Below are 16,447 nucleotides of genomic sequence, written 5' to 3'. Positions count from 1 at the left end.
GGCACCGAACCGGTGTCCCTCCAGCACTGCCTCTTCTTCTGCCCCAAGCTGAAGGACCACTTCCTCCCTCTACGAGACCTTCTCGGCGACCCTTCTACAGCCCTGGACCGCCTCCGGGCCAATATCACCACGGATTCAGGCCACACCCATATCGTCCTGGCAGCCCAGCTAACGTGCTCCTCCCCAGTAGGAGCCCTCCTAAAAAAAAAAAAAAAAAAAAAAAAAAAAAAAAAAAAAAAAAAAAAAAAAAAAAAAAAAAAAAAAAAAAAAAAAAAAAAAAAAAAAAAAAAAAAAAAAAAAAAAAAAAAAAAAAAAAAAAAAAAACCGTTCCCTCTGGCACATGATCCTGTCAGGAGCAACCCCCCCCCCCCAAGTTATATCACTCTGTCACACTCCAAACATCATCATAGTTCTTAACTCTTCTTAAACATTTCTTCGCATTCATTCTTACCCTCAACCCACGTTGATTTTTTCTCTGTCATATTTGAGATGGTGCCAATATGAATGGATCGTATTTATATGGAAAACCAGATATAACTGATATTAATGACTAATGAGACTGAATCATTTCTCAAAGACGCAATAGATGATGAAATCAATTCAAACTAATTAAATAAAATCAATTGAAGTTTCAATTTTACAGCCTTCGTTGTCCGTGCAAGTTTGGTATGTAGCGATCATAAGCAAGATGCATATTTTAGGCGAAATTGCGTTCGTGGCACCTATAAACTTCAATCAGTTTGATTGGAAGCACTTTGAGGAATTTCGTGGCTGTTATTCATGCAGTTTCAGTTTGGTTGGTTGTGGGTTTGTTTGTGATTTTGTACATGCTGAGGTTTTTCAACTTGCTGTTTCAATCTTGTAAATCGTTTTCCCCACATGGAGATGATTTTGCTTCATGGATCTGTTTTTATATTGTGGTGCTGCTACTGATATATGGGCATTTTTATGCATAATTATACAAAAAAACTGTATATGTACTTTCCACTGTTCTTGTTTCGTTGTGAAGCACATGCTTTTTGTTAATTTCACAGTTCCACTAATAACTATACAGGTTCTTGTTTCTTTTGGATGTTTTCTATTCGTTTAGTGGTTGTTGCTCGCAGCACATTAGCACAGGGGAACTCACTCGGTTTCGAGTCCAATATTACCAATATTGGATTTTAAACGAATCCAGCGACCCTATCAAGATGACACTGTTACTATACTATAAATATTGTTATTTGATAATAGTGATATTGAGAGCGCCAATAATGTTTTATATGAATTTTGTGTTAAAAGACAAAGAGGAAAGATAAAAATGTTAAAGAAGAAATATTAATCTCTTCTTCGAGAATTAGAATCAATGTAAAAATTAATAAGCTTAACATATTTTTGTAACAAAAGTAATCAAAAAGGATGGAATATTTATACAAATATTTAACCTAACCTAACTGAACCGAACCTAATTTAGTTAATTCAGTTAAAACCTAACCTAAACTAAACCTAACCTACCTAATGTATCTCCCAATTGTGACAGTTGACGAATGAGTCACGAAGTTTATAAGTGGTTCGAATCAGCCATTACTAGCGAGGACCGAATGAGCCACGAAAATTAACATAATTTCTGATTGTTAGTGTGTTATGTATAGGGCCTACAGTACACAAAGAATAATTCGTCCCACCCCCATTTTTAATCATGTATTCTATTTTTCTGTATAGGTCATGGATCGCTTCCTAATTCCCCACAAGAGGCAACGAGTTACGACGATCAAGAACCATGTACTTCTAGTTCTACTGAAAATCCGGAGTTGGAAGAGAATGTGGATGATGAAAGTACCCAGGAAAACACAAGACGTCCTCCAGGGCCAAACGGCCTCAGTCTGCTGCCATATAGTGGGCCTACCTGTCCTGATTTGAAGAAATATCCTTCACACATGCAAGGTGGTCAGACAAGATCATTCAATAAACGATGGCACCAACAATATTCTTGGCTTGAATATTCCGTGGTCAAAGATGCAGCTTACTGTTTTTTGTGTCGTCATTTTACAACTTCCCATCTTAATCGAGCTGAACAATCATTCACCCACAACGGATTCAAGAATTGGAAGAAGGCAACCATGTCTCTGAAGGCTCATGATACTTCAGCTTGCCATAAATTTGCGATGCATGCTTGGGGAGAATTCAAATTGCAGAAAGTTATAGGGGCAACAATTTATCAAGCAATTGATGGCGGGCATGCCAAGACAGTGGCGAAAAATCGGCGGTACATTAGAGCAGTTATTGATGTACTTCTCTATACAGCATGTCAAAATGTTGCCCAGAGAGGGCACAGAGAAGGGGTTGAATCCGACAATTGAGAAAACTTTTTTGGAATCACTTAATGTGCTAGCCAAATATGATCATACAGTTGCAAAAAAAAAAAAAAAAAAAAAAAAAAAAAAAAAAAAAAAAAAGTTAACGGTCCCGGGAATGCATAATATACTCACCACGATATACAGAATGAATTATTTGAAATAATGGCAGGTATGATCAGAAAGGAGATAAGTGATGAGGTGAAACAAGCAGAGCACTTTGCCATCATGGTGGACAAAACGAAGGATATGGCGAAGAAGGGGCAGATCTCTTTTGTTGTGAGGTATCTCCATGATCAGGAGCTTTATGAAGAATTCTTGGATTTCACACCAGCTGAAGGCCTTGATGCAGAACCGTTACTCCAGAAGATAAAATAAACTTTAGCCAAATGTAAAATTGACCACAGTACCTGTGTCGGTCAGTGCTATGATGGAGCGGCAGTTATGTCGGTTTGCACCAAGGTGGTCCAAAAAAGATTCAGAAGAGATGTTTCACAGGCTGTATACATCCACTGCTATGCTCATAGGCTAAACCTCGTTTTTGTTGACTGTGTAAACAATATAAGGTCAATCTCTGAGTTTTTCGTCACAATATGCATGACCAAGAAATTATTATCCTAGGTGATTTTAATACGAATCTGACAAGTAACAAATAACCTTATTAAGGCAATGAGAGACTTGCTAATATCTCATGGCCTGACACAACTGATTGACGAGCCTACTAGAATAACAGGCTCATCCAGGTCCATCATAGATCTTATCCTAGTCTCCGATCGTAACAAGATAACGCAGGCTGGTGCTTGTGATTATGGTCTTAGTGACCATAAGCTCATATATTGTACTAGGAAAGCTAGGAGAACATTTTGTAGATGAATTGGGTAGGACAGACTGGTCGCCAGTTCTAAATTGTACCGATGTTCATAAGGCTTGGTCTAATTTTAAGTACACATTTCTTACTATTATAGACAGAGTAGCGCCTCTCAAAGAGATACGAATAAAACAGAGGACGGAGCCATGGATGACTAACGAAGTACTGGGTTTAATTAGAGATAGAGACAGATTCATTGCCAGATTTAGGAAAAGTGGAAATCAGGAGGACTATAATGGCTTTCTGTACTATAGGAATCAGGTGAAATATTGGAAGGAAAAAGCTAAAGCTGATTATTGTACTAAGATGGTGCACCAGAACAAACACGATCCAAGGAAGCTTTGGCAAACACTGAAGACCCTAGAAGTTCACACAAAGCCTAGTAACAAAGTAGACAGGATAGGACTCATGATAAACTGCGAGCTTAACTCTGATAGGAACACCATAGCCAACCACTTCAACACCTTTTTCACAACCATAGCCACAAAACTAGTTAATTTCCTCCCAACGGGTTCTGGGAAGTTTGGGCTGGGGTACGTTCAGGAGTACTATAAAGACAAGTCCACAAAGTGTTTCAAACTACATAAGACCACTCAAAAAGAAGTGCTCAAATTACTGGCTAGCATAAGTGCCAATAAGGCTACAGGGTTAGACGACATTCCTGCGAGGTTTGTTAAGGATGGAGCCACAATTCTTACTCCCCCAATAACCCACATAATAAACCTGTCCATTGGTTCAGGATCTATCCCAAGCGACATGAAACGGGCTCGGGTGACACCTTTTTATAAGAAAAACGCAAAAACTGAGGCAGGTAACTACAGGCCTGTTTCAATTCTAGGTATTATTTCCAAAGTTTTGGAACGTACCGTATACAATCAGTTAGATTGAAATAATGGCAGGAATATCTTGGAATACCCTTAGGGAACGTAATATACTATACGGTATGCAATCTGGTTTTAGAACGAATTATTCAACAGACACCAGCTTAATATACCTTTACGATCTGATAAAACAGGAATGCGACAGAGGTAATTACACGGGTTTAGTCTTGTTGGATCTACAAAAGGCATTTGATACAGTGGACCATGATATTTTATTAAATAAACTTCAGGCATTAGGAATGGCGAATATTGGCTGGTTCAAGTCCTACCTTACAGGTCGCAAACAACTAGTACAGGTAAATGAAGCCTGCTCAGATGACAGAGATAACTTGTGGTGTACCACAAGGTTCAATTCTAGGACCGCTACTGTTCCTGGTCTATATTAACGACATGCCAGGTGCGGTGAACTGTAAGTTACTGCTATTTGCAGACGACTCCGCTCTAATTGTCTCAGGTAGGGACCCAGTTGAAGTAGAGGGGAAACTGAGTGTCGAACTGTCATCGGTCCAGGACTGGCTCGTAGAAAATAGGCTGTCTTTACACCTCGGTAAAACTGAAAGTATTGTCTTCGCATCAAAACCCAACCTCAGGAAACACATTGATGCTCCGCCTTTGTAATCCTTTGTAATCCTTTGTACAGGTCAGATGTGGAGTTAATGTCTTGGAGTCAAAACAAGAGGTAACCTATCTTGGAATACCCTTAGATCAGTCCCTCTCAGGGAATGCCATAACGGATAAGATTGTATCCAAGTGTTCACATAAAGTCAAATTTTTGTACAGAAAAGCCAAAAATTTTGTTCTGAAAACAAAGAAGCTCCCCGTCTTAGCCTTATTACAACATCACTTTGATTACACTTGTAAATTAGCTCTTGGTACAGTAGTCTGAGCAGAAAAAACCAGTCCCGGCTACAGGTTACACAAAATAAGATAATTAAATTCATACTAAATTTACCTCAACGTAGTCATATTGGTATTGAAGAACTTAGCAAGGTAGGAATGTTACCTGTAAAATATCGTGTCCAGCAGTTGAAACTAAACCAGGTTTACAATGTCGTTCATAATTCCGCTCCAGCGGCGGCGCCAGGAATTTTTAGTTGGGGAGGCTAAGGGGGGGCTGAGCAAATTTTTTGGGGGGCTAATAGTAATATAATTTCCGCGTTAGCGGCAATCCGAAAGGCGTAGTCCAAGGTCCGGCATGGGGTCAAAGGGGCCGGCCTAGGGTCCTTGGTGGGGTCCAGGGGCACCGCCCTGACGGGAGCTCTGCTAGGATTTTTTTTTTTTTTGGGGGGGGGGCTGAGGAGGGACTCGACATGTTGACGAGGGGGTGGTCTCAGAAAATAAACTCAGATGATCATTCACGAACATCTGAACATGGGAGGCATACCATGCTGTTTTGATCCCGGTAAAAAAGTTGATTTTATAACCTCACTTATCTATTGTTCGAGTGAGGTCTATTATTATCACTTCACCGAGCTGCTATTCCACTTAGGTTGCAAAAAATTACACGGTACTTTGGGCAGGATTGTAATCAAAACCCCCTCTACATGCGCTGCATGCTGTGAGTAGGGTTTCTTGAGCTGGATTAAATGTCTACGAATGGGGTATTACTGTCTGTCAATTTTTACCGTGACCAATTCATCATGCAGTACATGCCATAGGAAATTCAGGGCCAATGTGGAAATTCAAAAGCTTCTTATATAGTATTGTGGGTCCTGGCATCTGATCACCCTTTTAACCCATGTAGCATATACGTCTGTGTAAATTGCTTCATGAAACATTACTTGAAGTAGGCTATATTTCTTCAATTGTCGAATAGACAAAGATTGAAATAAAAACAAAAACAAAAAGGTTTTACGGTTTGTAAAACATTTATATGAATGAAAATTAAATTCATATATAGCTGAACAATCTTTTGAAACATAAGCATTTCCCTAGAAACTATTTACATATTTCGATAACAAAAATGTAATCCTCTTGCTAAACTTAATTGCAAGTTGTTCCTTAAGAATATTTTTAAAAACATAGAAATACATGTTTTCTTCATTCAGTGTCCTTCATATGAAAAAGCCAGTAAATCCTTGATGTTTTGACATTTCATGGATTTCAACCATAAACAGATAAAAAAAAAAAAAAAGAGAGAGCGAGAGAGAGAGAAACTCACGATGATATATCTCGGGAAATACATCGTTACACCCAGTGCTGTGGAGTCGGAATCGGAGGCAATTACGGTGTCACTGGAGTCGGAGTCGGTAAAAATATACCGACTCCGACTCCAGTTAAATTTACACTTTATAAAGCCTTAGTTTAGTCTGTAGAGTTACGCAGTGCACACTCCTTATAAGTAGATTATATATAAAAAACATCATTTTATAAAATGTAATAGGTCTCATCGTCTTATCTTCGTGGTCATTCCACTAAACCCCCGTAACGTCCTTGCGCAACGCTGGCTTTCAAATTTATACATAAACCGATAAACATCCAAAGTATTAATTGAATAAATTAAATAAACACCTCCATTTTACACCTGTTGACACACAGTCACAGGAGCTGTAATATTCCTGTCAAGTTCCATATGCATCGTTTCCATCACTCCATCAGTTTGGTGGTTTCTCCCTCTGCTGTGTTGCCAAACTGTAGGATAATTATGATTTCAACTGTAGACTAACGCAATAATACCATCTCTTCTCTCCTTTCCCCTTCTTTTATTTTCCCCTCTATACTTTTTAACGTTGAATTATTGAAATAAGGATATTTAAAGTTGGAAAAAAAAGTTTCACGTTTCAAACATGTTCAGCTGTATGTATTGTACTCGTATCGATAAGATTGGTTCCAGAACCAGAGTAATGTCCATCGCAATAATCGCATAGCAGTACCAGTATGTAGTTAAACCAAGAGGTACTTGTGTCAGTAATTTCTATTTTTAAGAACAATGTATTAGGTCATGTAAGAAGAACCTTAACTCCAATTGAACTTTATTTTCATTTCTTAGGGCAACCATGATTTCTTTAATAAAACATAAAAATCTTTTTAGTTGTAACTTTTGATTATGGCTGTAATGAAAAAAAATCATCATAGGGTGTCTTTATTCTTTCATAGAAAAAGCTGTATATGTAAAAAGTCATACATTATATTTTTTATTATTATCATTTTCTCTATATTTACTGTTTCCTTTCAAGAAATTTGCCTAAACTTCTTTTTGTAAAGTATTTTATTTTATTTGCAAAACTATATATGTAAAAAAATTATGGGAAAGGTGGAGGGGGAAACACGGGTCTTTATCTGATTATCGAGTTTATTCCTGACCGGTTTCGCTTACAATAGCTTCTTCAGAGGAGTGTTATTGTATTATTGTATTGTAAGCTATTGTAAGCGAAACCGGTCAGGAATAAACTCGATAATCAGATAAAGACCCGTGTTTCCCCCTCCACCTTTCCCATAATTTGTCCCATGTCTCTACATGTAAAAAAATCTTTCATTATATGTATTTTTTATTATTAGGTTTGCATATCTTTTACAAAGGTTTTATTTCGACTTTTGTTATAAAGTACAATATTTTTGTTTTTGAAATGTACTTATCACTTATTTGCAAAGATATATATTATGCCAAATGCCTAACATTATAGAATATTTTTTTTACTGAATTTTCTTCAATATCCTTTCATAAATTTTGTCTCTATTTCAGTTATAAAGTATTAATGAAGAGGTCAAAGATAGGAAAGCCACAATATAACATATCTTTATTCTTTGATATAAACCAGTTATAATGATATAAGTCTACTCAAGATTGGAGCATATGTGTGTTGTATAGGCTTTATAAAATATGTAGGCCATAATCAGTTAATTACATGAAGAGGAGTCGGAATCGGTGGTGCCAAAAATATAGGAGTCGGAGTCGGAGTCGGAGGTGCCAAAAATAGAGGGGTCGGAGTCGGAGGTGCCAAAAATAGAGGAGTCGGAGTCGGAGGTTTTGTGTTCCGACTCCACAGCCCTGGTTCCACCTACTTTAAAATGATACGCCTATTCCTATGGTTGGCAGCAAATGCATCGATAATCACATCCCTGTCTAACATCTTTGCTCTTTGGGAATTGATGTTTAATACTCCAAGATTACTGGTACGTTTGTCCCCGCTACTGTTACGCAAGTAGGTTTTCAGTTGCTTTAGGCACGAAAAGCTTCTTTCACATGATGCTGAGTTAACTGGAAGAGTAACACTTATACGCAGTAGCTTATACAAATCTATGAATGCATCTTTGTACGGTTGGAGCATGATGGCAAGTTGCATAGGTGTGTCCACTTCCATTCCCTCCCCTTCTGGCAATCAACCTTCTTAGTTGGTGCAGTTCTACGGATAGATCTTTGTCCTCCACCCCGTAATTTGCAGCCATTCCTGATAGCTTTTCCTTGTTCAAAAAGGTTGGATGATTGGGGTTGAGGGCAGATACTCCTATAAGTACCTGACATGCATCGCCAGAAAACCTTTCCTGATGCACCACCGACGAGGAGAAAAAGTTGTACAGTGATTGGATTGTGCCGAAAAACTCAGAGATTGACCTTATATTGTTTACACAGTCAACTAAAACGAGGTTTAGCCTATGAGCATAGCAGTGGATGTATACAGCCTGTGAAACATCTCTTCTGAATCTTTCTTGGACCCCACTGATGCAACCCGACATAACTGCCGCTCCATCATAGCACTGACCGACACAGGTACTGTGGTCAATTTTACATTTGGCTAAAGTTTCTTTTATCTTCTGGAGTAACGATTCTGCATCAAGGCCTTCAGCTGGTGTGAAATCCAAGAATTCTTCATGAAGCTCCTGATCATGGAGATACCTCACAACAATAGAGATCTGCTCCTTCTTCGCTATATCCTTCGTTTCGTCCACCATGATGGCAAAGTGCTCTGCTTGTTTCACCTCATCACTTATCTCCTTTCTGATCATACCTGCCATTATTTCAAATAATTCATTCTGTATATCGTGGTGAGTATATTTTGCATTCCCGGACCGTTAACTTTTTTTGCAACTGTATGATCATATTTGGCTAGCACATTAAGTGATTCCAAAAAAATTCCTCGATTGTCGGATTCAACCCCTTCTCTGTGCCCTCTCTGGGCAACATTTTGACATGCTGTATAGAGAAGTACATCAATAACTGCTCTAATGTACCGCCGATTTTCCGCCACTGTCTTGTCATGCCCGGCATCAATGGTTTGATAAATTGTTGCCCCTATAACATTCTGCAATTTGAATTCTCCCCAAGCTTACATCGCAAATTGATGACAAGCTGAAGTATCATGAGCCTTCAGAGACATGGTTGCCTTCTTCCAATTCTTGAATCCGTTGTGGGTGAATGATTGTTCAGCTCGACCAAGATTGGAAGTTATAAAATAACGACACGCAAAATAGTAAGCTGCATCTTTGACCACGGAATATTCAAGACAAGAATATTGTTGGTACCATCGTTTATTGAATGATCTTGTCTGACCACCTTGCATGTGTGAAGGATATTTCTTCAAATCAGGACAGGTAGGCCCACTATCTGGGAGCAGGCTGATGTCGTTTGGCCCTGGAGGACGTCTTGTGTTTTCCTGGGTACTTTCATCATCCACATTCTTTTCCAACTCCGGATTTTCAGTGGAAAGAGAAGTACATGGTTCTTGATCGTCATCATTAACTCGTTGCCTCTTGTGGGGACTTAGGAAGCGATCCATGACCTATACAGAAAAATGGAACACATGATTAAAAATGGGGGTAGGACGAATTTTTTTTAAGTACTATAGGCCCTATACATAACACACTAACAATCAGAAATTATGTTAATTTTCGTGGCTCATTCGGCCCTCGCTGGCACTGGCTGATTCGGACCACTTATAGATTTCGTGACTCATTCGTCAATTGTCACCATAGGTTAGGTTTTAACTGAATTAACTAAATTAGGTTCGGTTCGGTTAGGTTAGCTTAGGTTAAATATCTATATAGATATTAAATCTTTTATATGACTTTTGTTACAAAAATATGTTGAACTTATTCACTTTTACATTGATTCTAATTCGCTAAGAAGAGATTAATATTTCTTCTTTAACATTTCTATCTTTCCTCTTTGTCTTTTAACCCAAAACTCATATAAAACATTATTGGCGCTCTCAATATCACTATTATCAAATAACAACATTTGTTTTTCATGAAAGTGGCAGTTGTCGACAAGATTGACGAGTTAAACACCATATGAGGACGGAGCCTTTATTTGTACGACGTTTCGCTTATTACAGCTTTTTTTTTTTTTTTTTTTTTTTTAATTAGTCCCAGCGGAGGGATCCGATTTAGGGACTGTCTTTTAGTTTCTCATTATTGGCTGTGTGTCTACATCTAGTATATCTAATTCGTCTCCGGGAAGATGTCAAGCGCCAGCGGCGCTATAATAAGTGTCCAACTGGTGAGGTGGAGATTAGGTGGGCTGCCATGATGATGCTGTGGTGGTCGGTGATTGAATATAACATTCTTGGGGGGCTCTTCCCAAGGAGGTTCAGCAGCGGTTGGAAGTGGTTGCGAAGGATGGGGCATAGGAATAAGCAGTGGAGGAAAGAGACCAGCTCCGTCCCGCAGGCACAGACGGTCTTCAGATAGCGGGTTTTCCAGTGGTTGACACGGATTCTTGAGATGAGGTGAAGAATGTGGGTTGGAAGTGGATGAGGGTGGGTCCAGAGGGTTCCCTTATTGCATGTCTTGATGGGCCAGCCTCGGGTAGCGGCAGTCCCGGCATATTCCTCTGACCAGAGCTCCCATGTTGCTTGGTCAATTTTTTTGTTGGCATCACTTGTTGAAAAGCAGAGCGAGATGCAATCCTCTTCAGAGGTTAGGGCCCCTCGTTTGGCGGCTCGGTCGGCCATCTCGTTTCCATGGATGCCTACATGGGAGGGCACCCACTGGAAACGAAGACGGAGTCCGCGTCGTGCGATTTCTTCTGAAAGGATTAGGATTTCCTTGAGGATTTCCGGTCTTTGTTTTGCAGTACTCACTCTGTATTACATTTAGGCTGGACTGGGAGTCCGATAGGATGACTATTTGCGTTGGGGAACGGGGGAGAGTTTTGACTTTATTCAAAGCTTCTCTGATGGCGACGAGTTCGGCAGTTAGGATGGTGGTGGGCGGGAGCTTCACTTCGAAGTGCTCTCGCGTGGTCTCGAAGAACAGTCCTGCTCCTGTCCTGCCTTCACTCAGTACCGATCCGTCTGTGAAGATCTTGAAGTCGTCTGCGTATTCCTTAGCCAGCAGTTCTTGAGATTAAATAAGGGGAAAGGAGGGAACGGGGAAAGAAAAGAAGAAGGGGGGGGGAAGGAAGAGGAGGAGAAAGGGGGGGGGGAAGGAAGAGGAGGAGAAAGGGGGGGCGGGGATTGAACACTGAGAAAGGATGAGAATGATGAATGCTGGCCCAACCTTCCGTGGGCAAAACAGGGGCATGTTTAACATCTCGCCTCTCATAATTCCCCTAATGCCCATGGCCAGCAAAATTTTAAATATTTAAACCACCCTTTGTGGACATTTCGCCCACGGAAGTTTGGGCCAGCATTATCATCCTTTCCCAGTGTTCAATCCCCGCCCCCCCTTTCTCCTCCTCCTCCTCTTCCTCCCCCCCTTCTTCTTTTCTTTCCTCGTTCCCTCTTTTCCCCTTATTTAATCTCAAGCATTTGTATCTCAACTTGTACTTGAAAAAGCTGTAATAAGCGAAACGTCGTACAAATAAAGGCTCCGTCCTCATATGGTGTTTAACTCGTCAAACAACATTTATAGTATAGTAACAGTGTCTTCTTGATAGGGTCGCTGGATTCGTTTAAAATTCATACATACCGGTACATACATATACCAAGGCTTTTTCCCCCTTACAATGGAGGTAGCCAAAAAGGAAAAAGGCATAAAATCATTCCCACCCATTCTATCCCTGAATACACTCCACACCCCTCCACCCTCCCTCATATCTTAGTACCTCCTGGATGACGGGTCATCCCTGCACCTTGTCCACTGCCCCGGGTCAGAAGCAGTGTCGCAAGACACAGCACATCCACAGCAAGGCCGCTTCATTAAATCGGCGACCCCCCTCTCTGTCCCCCCATGCATAAAAGGAGAAGACAGGGAGAAATCCCTTCAGGCTGCGTCAAATTTTGCTCACACATACTACCTCACCCCCCATCCCCCCTCCCATTCCACCTCATGCATCACAACATCATCCATATACAACCATTCTCCATTCACCCCTGTCTTCTGTCCTCTCCTGTCCTTCCTCAACAGACATTCCCCTCTTCCCCAAAGCCCCCTTCACCCCATCCATCCACCTCATCCTAGGACGTCCCCTCATGTTCACTCCCTCCACATCTGCCTTCCATACCTCTTTTACTAGTCTTTCTTCACTCATTCTTTCCATGTGTCCAAACCATCCTAATACTCTTTCATCAACCCTATCACCCAACTCCCTTTCCACCCCTGTTCTTCCCCTTACCTCCTCATTTCTCACTCTATCTAGCCTAGTAACCCCTATCATACTTCTCAGACACCTCATCTCAAACACATTCAAACTCCTCTCTTCCTCTCTTATGTTCCATGTTTCTGCCCCATACAGTGCTGTTGGCACAATCACTCCTTCATACAGTCTCCTCTTAGCATCCATTCCCAAATGTCTATTCCTCATTACTTTTTAATCCACCAAGGCATTTACTCGCTTCTCTCAATCTACATTCTACCTCCACTCCACCTTTTCCTGCCACATTTGCACCCAAGTATCTAAAACTATCCACTTCCTCCAGTCGTAATATTGGACTCGAAACCAAGCGGGTCCCCCTGCGCTAATGTGTTGCAAGCAACAACCGCTAAATGAATAGAAAACATCCTTAAGAGACAAGAGCCTATATAGTTATTAGTGGAACTGTAAAATTAAGAAAAAGCATGTGCTTCACAACGAAACAAGAACAGTAGAGAGTACATATACAGTTTTGTTTTTGTACAATTATGCATAAAAATGCCCATATATCAGTAGCAGTACTACAATATAAAAACATATACATGAAGTGAACACATCGCCAACAGCCAAAAACAAAAACAAGGATGCACTATAGTTTCAAGAGACATCTCAAAAGCATTTGATAAAGTATGGCACGAAGGACTCAAATACAAAATACAACAGATAAACTTATCAGACCCCATAAACAAACTTATATGCAACTACTTAGACAACAGAACATCAAACATAAAAACAAATACATATATAGGACCAACATTCAAATTACACAGTGGAGTACCACAAGGAAGCATCATATCACCGACATTATTCAACCTTTACACAAGTGATATACCAAGACCCTCACCACATTGCTTCCAAATACAATACGCAGACGACCTTACACAAATTATCACCTACCCCAATAACAAAAGTAGAAAAATGTTAGCAAAAAAGACAGAAAAAGAAATACAAATAATAGACACATACGAAAAGAAATGGAAAATATCCACAAATAAAACAAAATTCCAAGTACTCTCCATTTCCTCACGCAAACCAACACTAATCACAATAGAAGGAAATAACATACCATTCAAAAAACAAATAACCATACTAGGAGCACGCATAGGAACACGTATACAGATAGCTAACAGCACAAATAAAAAAATAAAAAAAATTAAAAACCTAAACACAAAAATCCAATTAAAACTATACAAGACACTAATAAGACCACAATTAGAATACCCTCCATTACTCAACACCACACTAAACAAAACCACACACAAAATACTACAAGCTACACAAAACAAGATCATAAGAAAAGCACACAAACATACACCTCCCTATCGCACTACAACGGAACAACTACACAAACGATAAAATAGAGCCTCTTCACACAAGAAGTCACAGACTAGGAAGGAAAACATGGAACAGCCTTACAACCGTCAATCAAGAACTTATAACCCATTGCAACAACTTCGACACAGACAACATACCTGACCACCACTGGTGGCCAAGAATTTCTCCTAAAATAAACACCAATCCACCCACACCATACTACAGCTGATTCCACTCTACACACACATCCAAATAATAACACACACATCCAAATAAAACATCAACTTCAATTTAAAACTTAATACATAATTAATATGTCAATGTTAATATTCAAATAGTGAGGAAACGTGTTATGCACACGTGTCTTTGCATTTTGTAATACTAAGATAAGCATTAAATCAAAGGCTAAATTAGGATCGTAACTGTCGTACATATTATCATCATGGATACAATATATTGTGTTTGCATACATATATATATATGAGTGTAGGCGTTTTAATACACTGAATACACATGTATGTGTGCAAAAAAAAAGATAATACGTGCGATATAATTAAATCAAACTACAATCAAATAAATATATAAAGGAGAACGCCAAAGGAGCAATTATAATAACTAAATAGTAAAATAATAATATAAGAAATAATAAATAACATCACAAACTCCCAGTTACAAATCGCACTTGTTATCAAAATATGTGTGGAACGACAGAGTAACTCCAACCCTCCCCTTGTAAGTGGATAAACCACTAACATCCCTTTAAATTCAATAACCTACATAAAGGTAAAATAAAACATGCATATTACTACAAAAGAAACTTAGTGAGTACATACCTTACGCACCCTAAGGTGATGGGGGGAAAATGTCTCCCACGTAGACCACGGCCGATGTCGACCCGATGAAAGTGTAGAATGAAAGAAGTAGTTGCAGTTTGTGAATTTAGTCCCAGCGGAGCTAGCTGATTTAGGGACTGGCTTGTAGTTTCTGAGTGGCTTCAAGTAGTGTGAATGAAAGAAGCTAGGAAGCACCCCTTTTAGAGGGGTGGAAGTGACCTGATAGGCCCATGGAGCCATCAAAGGCCGATAAGGACAAACAGGAAGTTTTTCCCTATCCTACTTTGAAAAACGGCATACAAGCCTTTCAAGCCTTATCACATACACAAGAAAAGTATACCTTTATAATAATAAATCTTTATAGTAACACCAAAATATGTGTACAAATTAAAAGGGTATCATATGGCAACTCTCATGTATGTGCATGGCTGGCCAGTCGGCCCGGCGATGCGATGCAATAAAATAAAAATACAAATATATCAGTCCGACACAGCATATGTATTGACAAATGGTAAAGATTAACAGAAATACCCAAAAGACCAGTTGCAAGAAATCTGGTCACACAGACAAAAGAAAGAACATACCACAATAAAAAAAAAAAAATAATAATAATAATCATATGTCTTGGCAATATGAAGCGGTGAATGATAACGTCCCCGGGTCTTGACCTCAGAGCAACTAACAAAAGACGCCCTTGATCTGACTACTGTCTGTGTCAACTTGGACGACGCAGCTGTGCGATCGGGAGGGAGGGGAAAGTACGTGCATGGCCGACGACTTACACGTGAACAATTCGTGATACATGGCATTACGATCCATTCATATTGGCACCATCTCAAATATGACAGAGAAAAAATCAACGTGGGTAGAGGATAAGAATGAATGCGAAGAAAAGTTTAAGAAGAGTTAAGAACTATGATGAAGTTTGGAGTGTGACAGAGGGTGGGGGGGAGAAAGTACGTGCATGGCCGACGACTTACACGTGAACAATTCGTGATACATGACAATACGATCCATTCATATTGGCACCATCTCAAATATGACAGAGAAAAAATCAACGTGGGTAGAGGATAAGAATGAATGCGAAGAAAAGTTTAAAAAGAGTTAAGAATTATGATGAAGTTTGGAGTGTGACAGAGGTCAAATGTAATATAACTTGGGTGCGTCGAATTTATATATACACGCACACACACACACACACACACACACACACACACACACACACACACACACACACACACACACACACACACACACACACACACACACACACACACACACACACACACACACACACACACACACACACACGGTTCGGTGGCGGATTGGTAAAGCACTGGCCTCACAAGCCAGAGAACCGGGGTTCGATTCCCCGGCCGGGCGGAGATAAGTTGGGTTTGTCTCCTTTCACGTGTAACCCCTGTTCACCTAGCATATGAAGAGAGACTAGAAAAACTTGAACTACAGACACTAGAGCAAAGAAGAGAGAGAGGAGATTTGATAGCTATTTACAGAATCATGAAAGGCATAGAAATTACTGATAGAGAGAATCTGATAAAATGGGATAACAGAAATACAAGAGGACACGGAAAGAAAATAAAAAAAGACAGCTATAGAAGAGACTTGAAAAAGAACAGCTTTCCTCACAGAGTAATAAACAGTTGGAACAAGTTAGATGAGAAAGTGGTGTGTGCAAAAACAATACA

General features: G+C 39.7%; 1 protein-coding gene across 1 annotated transcript; it reads right to left on the bottom strand.

Moving 5' to 3' along the window:
- Positions 1-7,793: 7,793 nt before the first annotated feature.
- On the bottom strand, positions 7,794-14,832 carry LOC143023535 (zinc finger MYM-type protein 1-like). The gene is made up of 2 exons (XM_076182077.1): positions 14,742-14,832; positions 7,794-9,799 (listed from the first exon to the last, which is right to left on the bottom strand). Exon 2 carries the CDS (start codon positions 9,033-9,035, stop codon positions 8,310-8,312), a length of 726 nt encoding a protein of 241 aa, XP_076038192.1. The 5' UTR covers positions 9,036-9,799; positions 14,742-14,832; the 3' UTR covers positions 7,794-8,309.
- Between the last annotated feature and the right edge of the window lie 1,615 nt (positions 14,833-16,447).

This window comes from Oratosquilla oratoria, unplaced genomic scaffold (genome assembly GCF_046742065.1).
Source record: "Oratosquilla oratoria isolate Oo_2021 unplaced genomic scaffold, ASM4674206v1 SCAFFOLD50, whole genome shotgun sequence".
Classification (NCBI taxonomy): domain Eukaryota; kingdom Metazoa; phylum Arthropoda; class Malacostraca; order Stomatopoda; family Squillidae; genus Oratosquilla; species Oratosquilla oratoria.
This window is presented reverse-complemented; position numbering and strand designations above follow the sequence as displayed.